The following is an 18,276-nucleotide window of genomic DNA, read 5'->3' on the forward strand; positions in this document are numbered from 1 at the left end:
CTAAAGATCAATGGCGTCAAGCATATCAAATCAGCGCCATATCATCCAAGTTCAAATGGTGAGGCTGAACGTGCGGTGAGAACATTTAAGACTGGTATGAAAAATTTGGAAGATGAGGAAGGAACATTGAACCAAAAGCTGGCGTCATTCCTATTGTCATATAGGACAACTCCTCATACGCTTACCAAAGTCACACCAGCTGAGTTATTCATGGGCAGGAAGCTCAGAACTCGTTTGGACATTATCAGACCAAATCTTGAACAATCTGTTCAAATACGTAATCAGCGACATGTCGTGGCCAAGAAAAGTCGCGAAATGGAGATTGGAGACTTGGTAATGGTGCATGATTATCGAGGCACCAACCGAAAACGATCATGTATTCGTGGAGTTATTATACAGAAACTGGGACCAGTAACCTATAGAGTGCAGGTTGGGGACTTAATCTGGAAGAGACACATTGATCAGATGCGCGATTTTGTGGTGGATTGCGAGTCACAGCCATTACATTCATCTTCACAGAGTAATGCGTGTACCGACGACTTGTCACAGCATTTCGTCCCATTGAGGGTGAGAACTGAACCAACGGATATGGCGATAAGTCCTAAAGCCAATCATCAATGTGAAACAACACCTAAGACTGTTAGGAACGGTAACACCCAGTTAAGCACACAAAAAACTGTACATGTAGAAACCATTCCTTTGTGTGATAAATCCATTACCACAGATCTAGAGTCGCGTTTTCCGCGTCGGGAACATTCCAAACCTAAGCGGTTAATCGAGTCCATGTGAATTTGAACTGTAATTTGTGTTACTTTTCTGTTATTGTTATATTGACAGTTAAAGATTATGCAAGGAGTATAATTAGGTTAATTAGGTTGTTTTCAGTGTTTTACAAGACTGATATTCATGAACTGTGCTCTATCTTACTTACAAAGAGATGTGCTCAAAATCAGTTGAAATAAGCTTTAACGATTATTGCAGATCATAATATTGGTTTATTGTTTTGAAGAGGGGAAAAGTGTAATGTTTGTAGTTTTGAAATACTTTACATTATTGCACTAGTCATCATCCAGGCGGTAATTGTCATTACATATAGTCATAGTGGTATTTAGTACGACTAACTTTGTATGTGTATTGCGCATGCCTATTGAGGTTGTTACTGACTGCCCGCCATATTGGAATAAAGTGTGAAACATGTGCGCCGTGTTTGTTCCTGAAATAACATCTAATGAAAGCCTACACCCGGACATTTCACTGGACATTTACGCGAGGGGAAAATTTACACTGATTACGCGAAGGGTGTTTGATTGCGAAAATTTCCCCACGCGTAATATGTTGTACATAGATGAACTTTGTTGTTAAAAGTCTAAAAGTTTATCTATTCACAGGTTTACGACGCGAAAAAAAAAAAAAATTGGTCCACTCGCTCCTAGAAGTCAATCAGATAGCTTGTATAAAATCGGAGACGACAGACAAAAAATGGCCGAGATCGGTGATCATCTGTTCTGCATGACAATACATGGAGCGTGGGGATCGCTAAGGGATACCAATGTGCAATTTTTATAAGTGAGTTTCTATTGAGGATCTGTACTTCAGGGATGCACTCGTTCACAATTTCGTTGAATAGATGGCGATTTTCTTCAGTCTGTGCTCATTAGGGAATTGTGACCTGGGGATGTATCGTATACTTTTCCGACTAACGATTTTTACACGAATCCTCGTAATTCAACATATATGATATGATATGAAATAAAATTCGCCCATAATCCCACCATATCATATACCATAGTGACCAGTAAGGAATTGTCTTCAATGTAAGCTAAACAATATTCAGATCGGATGATTTTTGTGGTGTTCAGAGCATTTTAAACTTAATTACCCCATTTTCTGGAAATGGAATACAGGGCTAAGTAAACAACCTTTCAGTATTTTTAGTATTTCTTTTTTTCCTTTTTTTTTTGCGCGCGTCGTAAACCTGTGATCTATTGCGAAAATAACAACACCGTGAAAGATTTATACACGCAAATCGCTGAACTAAGGTGATAAATATTACAGTAATGACGTTGGTATATTGCAATAATTATGATGGGGATGATAATTATGATAATGGTGATATGATGATGTGATGGTGATGATAATTGAATGAAAGATGGTGATGATAATGATGATGATAATTGAATTAATGAATGGTGATGATGATGATAATGATAAATGATCATTGATTGACGCTTATTTGTTTATTTGAACCAATAATTATTTAAAATATAGTTAATTAAAGAAACCTATTCCAACACGTTAAAACAATGGTCGTACATACCGTGAAATGTGGCGAGCCATACGTTCAAGTCGACATCAGAACAGGAATGGGGTACACAGAGCGCTGTGGACAAGTATTCGGATGTTTTCTGTAATAGATCATGAACAGAAAGATTGATATTAAAGAGAATAGTCGGGCAAAGAAAACCAGCTAAATGCGTTCATTGGCCTTCCAAAAGTTCTCACATATTAATACGACGGTCAAGTTCTGCTTACATTTCCCAGTTCTGACCATTAAAGTAAAGAAAAGTTGAAAGCATTGAAAGCGAGACTGCGTGGAAATGTAACCACGGACATAGTCAGCCGGGAGGACGTTTTAGGATTCCTATACTTTAAATTAATTTCTCTGTACGCAGACAGATTTTGACGAGAGATTTTATTTTTCTATTTCATAAGAAATTATACTGGATACATTCACACCATTTTTACCCACTTTAAAGTGTGTCTACATCAGGGTAGGAGTGTAATACGCCGAAACGTACTAACAAGAAGGATATCGAAAGTTTTTCACCAATAGTATTCTATTGGTCATATTTGTTTTATGTGGCAAACGGATTAACTGTCAATTAACTAGGTAGGAGTCTGTGTTATTTTGACCTTGAACTGTGACGTAACATTGTTGTCTTCTACGGGTGTAATACTGGTTTATCCCTGCCGTGTCGTATGAGACTGTATGACATGGCTACAAATACAATACACCTGTGTCGTATGAGGTTGTATGACATAGATACAAATACATTACACCCGTGTCGTATGAGGTTGTATGACATGGCTACAAATACAATACACCCGTGTCGTATGAGGTTGTATGACATGGCTATAAATACAATACAACCGTGTCCTATGAGGCTGTATGACAAAGTTACAAATGCAATACACCCGTGTCGTATGAGGTTGTATGACATGGCTACAAATACAATACACAAGTGTCGTATGAGGCTGTATGACATGGCTACAAATACAATACATCCGTGTCGTATGAGGCTGTATGACATGGCTACAAATACAATACACCCGTGTCGTATGAGGCTGTATGACATGGCTACAAATACAATACACCCGTGTCGTATGAGGTTGTATGACATGGCTACAAATACAATACACCCGTGTCGTATGAGACTGTATGACATGGCTACAAATACAATACACCCGTGTCTGTATATGGCTACAAACATCAATACACCCGTGTCATGAGGCTGTATGACATGGCTACAAATACAATACACCCGTGTCGTATGAGGCTGTATGACATGGCTACAAATACAATACACCCGTGTCGTATGAGGTTGTATGACATGGCTACAAATACAATACACCCGTGTCGTATGAGGCTGTATGACATGGCTACAAATACAATACACCCGTGTCGTATGAGGCTGTATGACATGGCTACAAATACAATACACCCGTGTCGTATGAGGCTGTATGACATGGCTACAAATACAATACACCCGTGTCGTATGAGGCTGTATGACATGGCTACAAATACAATACACCCGTGTCGTATGAGACTGTATGACATGGCTACAAATACAATACACCCGTGTCGTATGAGGCTGTATGACATGGCTACAAATACAATACACCCGTGTCGTATGAGGTTGTATGACATGGCTACAAATACAATACACCCGTGTCGTATGAGGTTGTATGACATGGCTACAAATACAATACACACGTGTCGTATGAGGCTGTATGACATGGCTACAAATACAATACACCCGTGTCGTATGAGGCTGTATGACATGGCTACAAATACAATACACCCGTGTCGTATGAGGCTGTATGACATGGCTACAAATACAATACACCCGTGTCGTATGAGGCTGTATGACATGGCTACAAATACAATACACCCGTGTCGTATGAGGTGTATGACATGCTACAAATACAATACACCGTGTGTGATGTATGACATGGCTACAAATACAATACACCCGTGTCTATGAGCTGTATGACATGGCTACAAATACAATACACCCGTGTCGTATGAGCTGTATGACATGGCTACAAATACAATACACCCGTGTCGTATGAGGCTGTATGACATGGCTACAAATACAATACACCCGTGTCGTATGAGGCTGTATGTATGACATGGCTACAAATACAATACACCGTGTCGTATGAGGCTGTATGACATGGCTACAAATACAATACACCTGTGTGTATGAGGCTGTATGACATGGCTACAAATACAATACACCGTGTCGTATGAGGTGTATGACATGGCTACAAATACAATGTATGAGGCTGTATGACATGGCTACAAATACAATACACCTGTGTCCTATGAGGCTGTATGACATGGCTACAAATACAATACACCCGTGTCGTATGAGGCTGTATGACATGGCTACAAATACAATACACCCGTGTCGTATGAGGCTGTATGACATGGCTACAAATACAATACACCCGTGTCGTATGAGGCTGTATGACATGGCTACAAATACAATACACCCGTGTCGTATGAGGCTGTATGACATGGCTACAAATACAATACACCCGTGTCGTATGAGGCTGTATGACATGGCTACAAATGCAATACATCCGTGTCCTATGAGGTTGTATGACATGGCTACAAATACAATACACCCGTGTCGTATGAGGTTGTATGACATGGCTACAAATACAATACACCCGTGTCGTATGAGGTTGTATGACATGGCTACAAATACAATACACCCGTGTCGTATGAGGCTGTATGACATGGCTACAAATACAATACACCCGTGTCGTATGAGAAACTGTATGACATGGCTACAAATACAATACACCCGTGTCGTATGAGGCTGTATGACATGGCTACAAATACAATACACCCGTGTCGTATATGAGGCTGTATGACATGGCTACAAATACAATACACCCGTGTCGTATGAGGCTGTATGACATGGCTACAAATACAATACACCCGTGTCGTATGAGGCTGTATGACATGGCTACAAATACAATACACCCGTGTCGTATGAGGCTGTATGACATGGCTACAAATACAATACACCCGTGTCGTATGAGGCTGTATGACATGGCTACAAATACAATACACCCGTGTCGTATGAGGCGGCTGTATGACATGGCTACAAATACAATACACCCGTGTCGTATGAGGTTGTATGACATGGCTACAAATACAATACACCCGTGTCGTATGAGGTTGTATGACATGGCTACAAATACAATACACCCGTGTCGTATGAGGCTGTATGACATGGCTACAAATACAATACACCCGTGTCGTATGAGGTTGTATGACATGGCTACAAATACAATACACCCGTGTCGTATGAGGCTGTATGACATGGCTTACAAATACAATACACCCGTGTCATATGAGGCTGTATGACATGGCTACAAATACAATACACCCGTGTCATATGAGGCTGTATGACATGGCTACAAATACAATACACCCGTGTCTGTTATGAGGTTGTATGACATGGCTACAAATACAATACACCCGTGTCGTATGAGGTTGTATGACATGGCTACAAATACAATACACCCGTGTCTATGAGGCTGTATGACATGGCTACAAATACAATACACCCGTGTCGTATGAGACTGTATGACATGGCTACAAATACAATACACCCGTGTCCTATGAGGCTGTATGACATGGCTACAAATACAATACACCCGTGTCGTATGAGGCTTGTATGACATGGCTACAAATACAATACACCCGTGTCGTATGAGGTTGTATGACATGGCTACAAATACAATACACCCGTGTCGTATGAGGCTGTATGACATGGCTACAAATACAATACACCCGTGTCGTATGAGGTTGTATGACATGGCTACAAATACAATACACCCGTGTCGTATGAGGCTGTATGACATGGCTACAAATACAATACACCCGTGTCGTATGAGGCTGTATGACATGGCTACAAATACAATACACCCGTGTCGTATGAGGCTGTATGACATGGCTACAAATACAATACACCCGTGTCGTATGAGGTTGTATGACATGGCTACAAATACAATACACCCGTGTCGTATGAGGTTGTATGACATGGCTACAAATACAATACACCCGTGTCGTATGAGGCTGTATGACATGGCTACAAATACAATACACCCGTGTCGTATGAGGCTGTATGACATGGCTACAAATACAATACACCCGTGTCGTATGAGGCTGTATGACATGGCTACAAATACAATACACCCGTGTCGTATGAGGTTGTATGACATGGCTACAAATACAATACACCCGTGTCGTATGAGGCTGTATGACATGGCTACAAATACAATACACCCGTGTCGTATGAGGTTGTATGACATGGCTACAAATACAATACACCCGTGTCGTATGAGGCTGTATGACATGGCTACAAATACAATACACCCGTGTCGTATGAGGCTGTATGACATGGCTACAAATACAATACACCCGTGTCGTATGAGGCTGTATGACATGGCTACAAATACAATACACCCGTGTCGTATGAGGCTGTATGACATGGCTACAAATACAATACACCCGTGTCGTATGAGGTTGTATGACATGGCTACAAATACAATACACCCGTGTCGTATGAGGCTGTATGACATGGCTACAAATACAATACACCCGTGTCGTATGAGGCTGTATGACATGGCTACAAATACAATACACCCGTGTCGTATGAGGCTGTATGACATGGCTACAAATACAATACACCCGTGTCGTATGAGGCTGTATGACATGGCTACAAATACAATACACCCGTGTCGTATGAGGCGGCTGTATGACATGGCTACAAATACAATACACCCGTGTCTTATGAGGCTGTATGACATGGCTACAAATACAATACACCCGTGTCGTATGAGGCTGTATGACATGGCTACAAATACAATACACCCGTGTCGTATGAGGCTGTATGACATGGCTACAAATACAATACACCCGTGTCGTATGAGGCTGTATGACATGGCTACAAATACAATACACCCGTGTCGTATGAGGTTGTATGACATGGCTACAAATACAATACACCCGTGTCGTATGAGGCTGTATGACATGGCTACAAATACAATACACCCGTGTCGTATGAGGGCTGTATGACATGGCTACAAATACAATACACCCGTGTCGTATGAGGCTGTATGACATGGCTACAAATACAATACACCCGTGTCGTATGAGGCTGTATGACATGGCTACAAATACAATACACCCGTGTCGTATGAGGTTGTATGACATGGCTACAAATACAATACACCCGTGTCGTATGAGGTTGTATGACATGGCTACAAATACAATAACACCCGTGTCGTATGAGGCTGTATGACATGGCTACAAATACAATACACCCGTGTCGTATGAGGCTGTATGACATGGCTACAAATACAATACACCCGTGTCCTATGAGGCTGTATGACATGGCTACAAATACAATACACCTGTGTCGTATGAGGTTGTATGACATGGCTACAAATACAATACACCCGTGTCGTATGAGGCGGCTGTATGACATGGCTACAAATACAATACACCCGTGTCGTATGAGGCTGTATGACATGGCTACAAATACAATACACCCGTGTTGTATGAGGCTGTATGACATGGCTACAAATACAATACACCCGTGTCGTATGAGGCTGTATGACATGGCTACAAATACAATACACCCGTGTCGTATGAGGCTGTATGACATGGCTACAAATACAATACACCCGTGTCGTATGAGGCTGTATGACATGGCTACAAATACAATACACCCGTGTCGTATGAGGTTGTATGACATGGCTACAAATACAATACACCCGTGTCGTATGAGGCTGTATGACATGGCTACAAATACAATACAACCGTGTCGTATGAGGTTGTATGACATGGCTACAAATACAATACACCCGTGTCGTATGAGACTGTATGACATGGCTACAAATACAATACACCCGTGTCGTATGAGGCTGTATGACATGGCTACAAATACAATACACCCGTGTCGTATGAGGCTGTATGACATGGCTACAAATACAATACACCCGTGTCGTATGAGGCTGTATGACATGGCTACAAATACAATACACCCGTGTCGTATGAGGCTGTATGACATGGCTACAAATACAATACACCTGTGTCGTATGAGGCTGTATGACATGGCTTACAAATACAATACACCCGTGTCGTATGAGGCTGTATGACATGGCTACAAATACAATACACCCGTGTCGTATGAGGCTGTATGACATGGCTACAAATACAATACACCCGTGTCGTATGAGGCTGTATGACATGGCTACAAATACAATACACCCGTGTCGTATGAGGCTGTATGACATGGCTACAAATACAATACACCCGTGTCGTATGAGGCTGTATGACATGGCTACAAATACAATACACCTGTGTCGTATGAGGCTGTATGACATGGCTACAAATACAATACACACGTGTCGTATGAGGCTGTATGACATGGCTACAAATACAATACACCCGTGTCGTATGAGGCTGTATGACATGGCTACAAATACAATACACCCGTGTCGTATGAGGTTGTATGACATGGCTACAAATACAATACACCCGTGTCGTATGAGGCTGTATGACATGGCTACAAATACAATACACCCGTGTCGTATGAGGCTGTATGACATGGCTACAAATACAATACACCCGTGTCGTATGAGGCTGTATGACATGGCTACAAATACAATACACCCGTGTCGTATGAGGCTGTATGACATGGCTACAAATACAATACACCCGTGTCGTATGAGGCTGTATGACATGGCTACAAATACAATACACCCGTGTCGTATGAGGCTGTATGACATGGCTACAAATACAATACACCCGTGTCGTATGAGGCTGTATGACATGGCTACAAATACAATACACCCGTGTCGTATGAGGCTGTATGACATGGCTACAAATACAATACACCCGTGTCGTATGAGGCTGTATGACATGGCTACAAATACAATACACCCGTGTCGTATGAGGCTGTATGACATGGCTACAAATACAATACACCCGTGTCGTATGAGGCTGTATGACATGGCTACAAATACAATACACCCTGTGTCGTATGAGGCTGTATGACATGGCTACAAATACAATACACCCGTGTCGTATGAGGCTGTATGACATGGCTACAAATACAATACACCCGTGTCGTATGAGGTTGTATGACATGGCTACAAATACAATACACCCGTGTCGTATGAGGCTGTATGACATGGCTACAAATACAATACACCCGTGTCGTATGAACTGTATGACATGGCTACAAATACAATACACCCGTGTAGTATGAGGTAACTGTATGACATGGCTACAAATACAATACACCCGTGTGTCGTATGAGGCTGTATGACATGGCTACAAATACAATACACCCGTGTCGAGTGAGACTGTATGACATGGCTACAAATACAATACACCCGTGTCGTATGAGACTGTATGACATGGCTACAAATACAATACACCCGTGTCGTATGAGGCTGTATGACATGGCTACAAATACAATACACCCGTGTCGTATGAGGACTGTATGACATGGCTACAAATACAATACACCCGTGTCGTATGAGACTGTATGACATGGCTACAAATACAATACACCCGTGTCGTATGAGACTGTATGACATGGCTACAAATACAATACACCCGTGTCGTATGAGGCTGTATGACATGGCTACAAATACAATACACCCGTGTCGTATGAGGCTGTATGACATGGCTACAAATACAATACACCCGTGTCGTATGAGGTTGTATGACATGGCTACAAATACAATACACCCGTGTCGAGTGAGATGTATGACATGGCTACAAATACAACACACCCCGTGTCGTATGAGGCTGTATATAGAACAAATATACGTACCCGGTGTCGTATGAGGCTGTATAGTACCTTTCGGCCGGGTACTAATTGGTCCCTATGTGTCGTAGTGGAGCACTGCCTCCGAAAATCACTCGGGCATAGTTTTCTATTCTTTTTTGTAGGTTTCCAATTATTTTATGCGTATACATGCATTTACATATCATTTGTGTCCAAAACAAACATAACTAGCATTCTTAATATCTACCGTACTGCTCACAAGACGTCAGATTCACAATTTGTGGACTTGCCGTATAAATTCCCTTCAGAAAGCCCTTCATATATATTATGTAAAAATAATAATGCCTCGACGAGAATTTGATATTTTATATGGTTCAGTTTTATTGCTTAGTAGGTTAGCAATATCAACTAAAGTACGATAAAATGCAAACAAACGTTTTATAATGGTTTGCGTAATCATAATTTTGCTCCATTAGCAGTAATAGGCACCAATTGTAGCTCTAAAGACGACACCATATTCTGTCTAAAAAGTCTTTTGAGCTACAATATTGCAGCTAGAGGCTGTATGACATGGTTACAAATACAACACACCCGTGTGGTATGAAGCTGTATGACATGGCTACCTCGGCGATTTATTGCAATTTTACTACTATGATTTTCCGCCATATTGAAATAAATTTGAAAAAAGGCGACTACAAGTCAATTCTCCAAACATGAAAATCGCGTGATATTATCTTTTAAGTAAATACAGCCTAGTTTGTGAAAAAAGAGTTAAATTGTACCTAGAAAATAGTTATTTTGTTGACGCTGTGACGTCTTGTAATACAGCTTCAGGCGACACGAGTGTATTACCCTAGATCAGCCAATATTACACGTGTAGGTATGAGAGAATATAAGACTCTTTCATATGTTAAAATTTTACCGAGGAAATAGAAATCTTGTTGACGTAATGACGTCACGAGGCTTTATTGCATGGGAAGCCATGCAATACAGCCTCAAGCGACATGAGTGTATTGCCCTAGACCAGCTAGTTTTACACCCTTAGGTATGAGAGAAATGCCTCTCCGTTATATTCACACATGAAATAGTCCTATAACACTGCACATGTATACTTCCGGCAGTGCTTGAAAACATGAGACACCACATACATCATCTTGACAGAACTACCATAGATACAGCATGCTAAGCATGGTGAAACTCAACGTTTTCTGAATATATTGCCTTTATGATTCACAAGTTTTAATAAAAAGGACCCTGGACGGCTTAAATAAGATTTTCCATACTCATCTACTTGTACAATAATCTATTCGAGTGATACTATCTCTTCTGCTCCTATTATAAACGGATCGTTACCATGATTTGTATAATTTTGTATACAGCGCAGCTCTGCCTCTGATTTGACTGTGTAGCAGTCATGAAGTATCTACCCCTGATTTGACGGTACTTACCCCTATCTGGGTAGCGGTCATGCAGTATCTGCCCCTGATTTGACGGTACTTACCCCTATCTGGGTAGCGGTCATGCAGTATCTGCCCCTGATTTGACGGTACTTACCCCTATCTGGGTCGCGGTCATGCAGTATCTGCCCCTGTTTTGACGGTACTTACCCCTATCTGGGTAGCGGTCATGCAGTATCTGCCCCTGTTTTGACGGTACCTACCCCTTTCTGGGTAGCGGTCATGCAGTATTTTCATTTCAACAAATTTTATTGCAAAAAATATGCAAATGGATTTGGCAACAGGCAGAGCCTATATTAGCCATCTCCAAACAAATCCGGTATAAAACAATTATCAACAAAATATTTTAACATTTAACATTACATTATAAATGAATATCATTATTAGTGTATCTCCCCAACCCATCATAGTAGAAAAATCTAAAAAAAATCTTTTAGTTTCAGATATATATTCTGATATGCATTGCAATAAATATGTATTTGTTTCTTCATAACAATTGTCACAACCATGCAGTAGATTTTTTGTGTTAAAATGCGAGTGGGGGGTATTAGAATTATGTATGTTGGTTCTGAGTGATGATCTTTGTTCATTAAATAAAGAACATATGAAAAGATAATGTTCGGCTGTTTCATTACCAAGGCCACAAGAACAAATGGGAGAATCTCTCAAATGATCGCGAAATAGGTCAGAATTTAGATTGCTAGAGGAATGTCTGAGCTGGCACAGAGTAATATTTATAATTCAAGAACCTTTGTTTATAAAGGTATTTGTTATATCAGGTTCCATTTTACTAATGTTAAAAAGGAGTGTTTTAAATTGTGCAACAGTATTAACATTCGATAAGTCAAAGTTTAAAGCGAAAGAATTAAATTCTCTAAAGGTACTTGGAAAAAAACTAGTATAGTAACTTGCAGTTCTGCACATAGGAATATTAAAATATCTTGTCATCCTTAGTGGATATCTCTCATTTTCAGGCTGATATAAAAATGGTTGTACAGTTTCAATCAAATGCTGTGGAGCAAATCCACCGAGTATCTTAAACATAAAAATAAGTTTGTGTTTTTGACGCCGATCAGAGAGAGATTCCCAAGCTAGTTCTTTATAAAGTATATCATGGGAGGTACCTCTGCGCAATCCCGTTATAATCCTAGCGGCTTCTAAGTGGACAGACTCTAACAGAAGTTTACATTGTTCAGTACAGTTATCCCATAAAACATCAGCATATTCTAAAATAGGTAAAATATAACTTTTATAAATGTTTAAAAGAGTTTTACGTGACACTCTTTTTTTCATGCAGTATCTGCCCCTACCCCTATCTGGGTCGCGGTCATGCAGTATCTGCCCCTGTTTTGACGGTACTTACCCCTATCTGGGTAGCGGTCATGCAGTATCTGCCCCTGATTTGACGGTACTTACCACTATCTGGGTCGCGGTCATGCAGTATCTGCCCCTGATTTGACGGTACTTACCCCTATCTGGGTAGCGGTCATGCAGTATCTGCCCCTGATTTGACGGTACTTATCCCTATCTGGGTCGCGGTCATGCAGTATCTGCCCCTGATTTGACGGTACTTACCCCTATCTGGGTCGCGGTCATGCAGTATCTGCCCCTGATTTGACGGTACTTACCCCTATCTGGGTAGCGGTCATGCAGTATCTGCCCTTGATTTGACGGTACTTACCCCTATCTGGGTAGCGGTCATACAATATCTGCCCTTGATTTGGCGTTTTGTTATGTTGTTAACCGGTGATACAGCTTGTATACATCCTTCATAACTACCTAGCCAATTTTTCTTTCCTTGCAGTATGCCACTTGGTAATTTTGAACTGGCATCAACGACTGAAAAAATATCGGTTATATCTTGTTAAAGAAAAAAACCCATACATTTTAGAAATCACTTCAGTTTCTAATGCTCATGTCGTTTGTCTTTGTATTAATTTGCAGTAATGCTTACTTAAGCTTTGGTTATAATTACTAACAATATAGACAGACAGTGGTTTTATTCAACTTTAATGAAGTCTGTGTAAAGTTGTTAATTTATCGAATGCAGAGAAAGCCTGGTCGAGGCGATAATTACATCATGAAGTTAATATTCATGAGATATGTAAATAAAGTAGATTCAAAGTATCGCAAATTAATAATTGATGAACGACATTTTAAATTAACATTTTCAAAGAAATCTGATCTGTTAAAATAGTATTATAATTTAGATAGCTGTATATGTTCGGTAACAACAAGACTTTCTACATTCATCTTACCAAGAATGAAATCTTTGTTACACTTTTAAGGGGAACGCAATTCATCTAAATGGTAGTAAACATAATACTTAATGAACAACATTAAGCATACTTGTCCAATCTCGAGCTTTACAGTGGAGAATATGTGATTTGCCCCGACATAGTCATATTACGGCAGTGATAGTAACCCCTTGAATTGTATCGAATGTTATTTATTATAATCATAGTTTGTTTATTTTTATTTTTTTAGAAAGAAAGAAAACCCAAAACCCAAACATGTACAACGACTACGATTATTGTTCATTGACACTGGATAGAAAAAGTATTGTCAAAACTCTTTCCCGAGGTGTTGGGACCAACCCGATGAACTGTTTCCCGAGGTCGGAAGCCGGGGGAAACAGTTTATACGGTTAGTCCCAACATCGAGGGAAAGAGTTTTGACTGTTGACTGAAAAGGCATGAAACAACTGTTTTTTTACCTGAACCGCAATCTTAAATTTATCACAAAGGTTCTGTTGAATTAGACTTTCGCCGAAAGAATACCGGTGTTTTGGTCGATCCGGCGCGTCGGTGTTTATGACGTCAACAATTAATTATGACGTCAACAATAAACGCATGCAAACGTTCCGTCCCGGTCAACAGTCAAACTATTGACCGGTCAATAGGCGAAATTACTTCATTTACATTTATATAGAGGGTCAGGTAACAATTATACTTATTACCTTAATGGTGAGTATTTACACGTTATGTTGCGATTTTTTTTCTAAATAAAAAATAAACAGGTTATGTTTTACAGTGTATTTTATCTGGCCCACACAATATTACAACGTAATACCAGAACACTTTAGTTTATCATGTTGCCGGGACACCGAAAGCCTCTAACAAGTTTATCGGTAAGCTAACATTAATGCTATTCCGCTATTCCTTCTGTAAACCGAGCTTCCTGTCGACATTTGAAACTTCTGACAGATGGGTACTGTCAAAATAATTTCCTCTGATAATGCCAGGGGTCGCTGTATAACCTCAACATAGGATAAGATGTTTTATTTTTGTAAAGCTTCTAAATGAGTATTTGAGAAAAAAGTGTACTTGAATACCGTGGGAAGTTTGATCGTACAAAAACATAACACTCAATTAGCGAATTACATAGTTTCTTCTAGCAGATCGAATGCCATAATATTATAACGGTCTATGTGAACACGCGAATTAAGAAAAGTTTTTAATATGTTTGCACCACCAAATGTTTCCAACATTTTGAAAATTACAATACTTACAAAGAATAGGTTGTATTTTTTGTACAAATTAGAAAAATGATTTTAGCAGTACATTCGTACAAATTAGAAAATGATTTTTGAGAGTACATTTGTACAAGGCGTACAAAACAAGAAGTTTACAGTGTCATGATTTACCTTACGTATATAAGGCATCACACATGTGATCAAACCTTATAGTTTTCAATTCAATATTGAAGGCAATATAGCATGTCAAAATGTTCGCCCAGCTATGACAAATATAACTCAAAAATCATGATGACAATAAACCCATTAGGCCTACTCAATGATACCTTTTAGAAAATATTCATCACGGATTGCTCTACCCTGATTTCATTTTTCAGAATTCTTATGCAATCTTCAGAAAAGTAGGTCACCGTGACAGAGTTTTTTTTTAAATTCAAGGATGTATTTTTTTTACCCAGACATCAATAAGCATTACCCCTTGATATATCTTCAACAGTAAGTTACAGTACCCTAGCTTGTTTAATAGATAACTGATTTCCATAATTTTAATACTTATTAATATCCTTCATCGGCATTTCAAATGTTCAATATTTATTGAAGATGACAACTCCTGCTCAGGTATATCTCTATATTAATTCATTCAATGAGAGTTTATAAGATATAAAGATGACGGTGAATTATAGCGGCTATCCTGGGCAGTGTGGTCACGTTAGTGCAAAAAGACATCAAGGATTGATCATTTGTCTTTTTAAATTTTGCATTTATAAACATAGACAATAACATTATCAGAATCTATACTAACTTTGCACTATCTATACTTACTCTGCTTTGCATAGTGCAAGTCAGTGATGTCATTGAAAACTTGTGCCGTGTCGTTACAGCACACCATCGACATTCCCTGTGGACAAAAGCCTCTTGTTGATATATTAGCACTATATTCCGAAAAACGTTGAAACAATTCGACCAAACCTCTCTGTTGTAAAGTTGCATTTTGTAACATTTCGTTCCCTGCTGTAAGACCTTGGACCATTGCAATAAGGCCGCCCTCCTTTGCATAAGAGTCCATCATCTGATTTTCTAAGTTGTCTTCAACAAGCGAATCATTAGGTGAGCCAGAGGAAGACAGAACAGTTTGAGCTCCTGCATCGACATTGCAACCGGAAAGTTGCAGTACCACAATATAGAACAATGTTAAATAAAAGTTACTTCCAACCATAGTTGCTTTATCCGGTTTAGTACAGCTGTACTCTCCTCTCACTTGTCGGTCAATGAATATTTTGTTTACATTTCTGTTCCAGCTTTGACCCACTTCTCAAGTTCTACATGGCTTAATAATTTGAACTTATTTTATCATGCGCGACGCACGCGTGCATCAGAGCTGTGCCAAGAATGGCCTAGTGTAAAACATTATATAGACTTAAATCATACATCCCTGAAATGCCATAATGAACTCCTCCATCTTCATAATAAAAAGAGTCCATATGTGTCTTCAGGGGTGGGTGAATTAAAATCGACATTGTCAGGCTGTGTTCATCACAACTGAATTTCAGTTTCTTTTATCGAACGATATCTAAAAAGGAAGATTGGAGCAGAAAATCAAGTCGCAGAAGCATTGCATATTTCCATAATAATTTTCTCTTCTTTTGCTATAACTACTTTGCCACAAATAAACTTCCTAGTATAGTGAGATTAGCATTGATAAGTATATAGAAAAACTGACTACTCCTCAGTTATTACAAGTACACGCCTTTAATTGGTTACTGTAAACCAACTTTCTTTCGCGTGTGGTTTTATTTTCGCGATAAATGGTGTACAATATTCTTACTGTAATCTATATTAAACAGCACATATGGTTAGACTAAGGCCAATATACCAAAAAATGAATATGTATTCCTCTAATTGCTACAGTATGATGGTAACATTAAGAATCTGCTGATGTAACATAGTTATTTCTAGTACATATTATCGCTCTTCAAAGAGAAGACAAAAGCAAAACATGGATTGCATTGAGCCTAACTATGCATTGGAAAACAAGACAAATAAGATAGCGCTGATGGTAAACAAAATGCGAAAATATGCGACAATATGAGTTGTTTTAGAAATTGATTCAATATTTGTTCTGACACATGTATACGCACGTATTATTTTCTCAAACTTGTTTGCAAATGTTTGTTAAATAATTGCTGTAGAGTACTAGTATAGCCTTCTTATTTTTGTCGGAGGTAACTACGTGTTTGAAAGTTGTAGGAAAAAGAACAACTGTTACGACATGCATTTCAGAAAAGATGTGATACACATAGTAAATTGTAGCTATCCTCCTACTGATAGTTGGTTTATGTTGTATGGATTGGTAGGTTTTGTACGCAAACTAAAAAAAGAAATATTGAACAATAAAAATAGCAAAACACGTTGGAGTTCGATAACATAAACCTGCCTTTATACCACGAATAATAGTGTTATTCTTCATACTTATAGTTTTACTTATACATATACACATTATTTGTATGCTAAACATGTTAAAATGTTCTGCCATGTCTACATTTTACTTATACATATACACATTATTTGTATGCTAAACATGTTAAAATGTTCTGCCATGTCTACATTTTACTTATACATATACACATTATTTGTATGCTAAACATGTTAAACATCTTGCTAAACATGTTAAAATGTTCTGCCATGTCTACATTTTACTTATACATATACACATTATTTGTATGCTAAACATGTTAAAATGTTCTGCCATGTCTACATTTTACTTATACATATACACATTATTTGTATGCTAAACATGTTAAAATGTTCTGCCATGTCTACATTTTACTTATACATATACACATTATTTGTATGCTAAACATGTTAAAATGTTCTGCCATGTCTACATTTTACTTATACATATACACATTATTTGTATGCTAAACATGTTAAAATGTTCTGCCATGTCTACATTTTACTTATACATATACACATTATTTGTATGCTAAACATGTTAAAATGTTCTGCCATGTCTACATTTTACTTATACATATACACATTATTTGTATGCTAAACATGTTAAAATGTTCTGCCATGTCTACATTTTACTTATACATATACACATTATTTGTATGCTAAACATGTTAAAATGTTCTGCCATGTCTACATTTTACTTATACATATACACATTATTTGTATGCTAAACATGTTAAAATGTTCTGCCATGTCTACATTTTACTTATACATATACACATTA

General features: G+C 38.7%; 1 protein-coding gene across 1 annotated transcript in view; it reads right to left on the reverse strand.

The window, feature by feature from the left end:
• The window catches only part of LOC138332272 (nose resistant to fluoxetine protein 6-like), a 45,773-nt gene extending 29,385 nt beyond the window's left edge, over window positions 1-16,388 (reverse strand). Inside the window, exons 1-3 of the mRNA XM_069280295.1 lie at window positions 15,864-16,388; window positions 13,248-13,405; window positions 2,318-2,405 (exon numbers count right to left, since the gene is read on the reverse strand). Of these exons, the coding sequence (XP_069136396.1) occupies window positions 2,318-2,405; window positions 13,248-13,405; window positions 15,864-16,257 (640 nt within the window). The 5' untranslated portion in view covers window positions 16,258-16,388. The remainder of the gene's footprint in view (window positions 1-2,317; window positions 2,406-13,247; window positions 13,406-15,863) is intronic.
• Window positions 16,389-18,276: the final 1,888 nt, after the last annotated feature.

Source organism: Argopecten irradians, chromosome 9, assembly GCF_041381155.1.
Source record: "Argopecten irradians isolate NY chromosome 9, Ai_NY, whole genome shotgun sequence".
Lineage (NCBI taxonomy): Eukaryota > Metazoa > Mollusca > Bivalvia > Pectinida > Pectinidae > Argopecten > Argopecten irradians.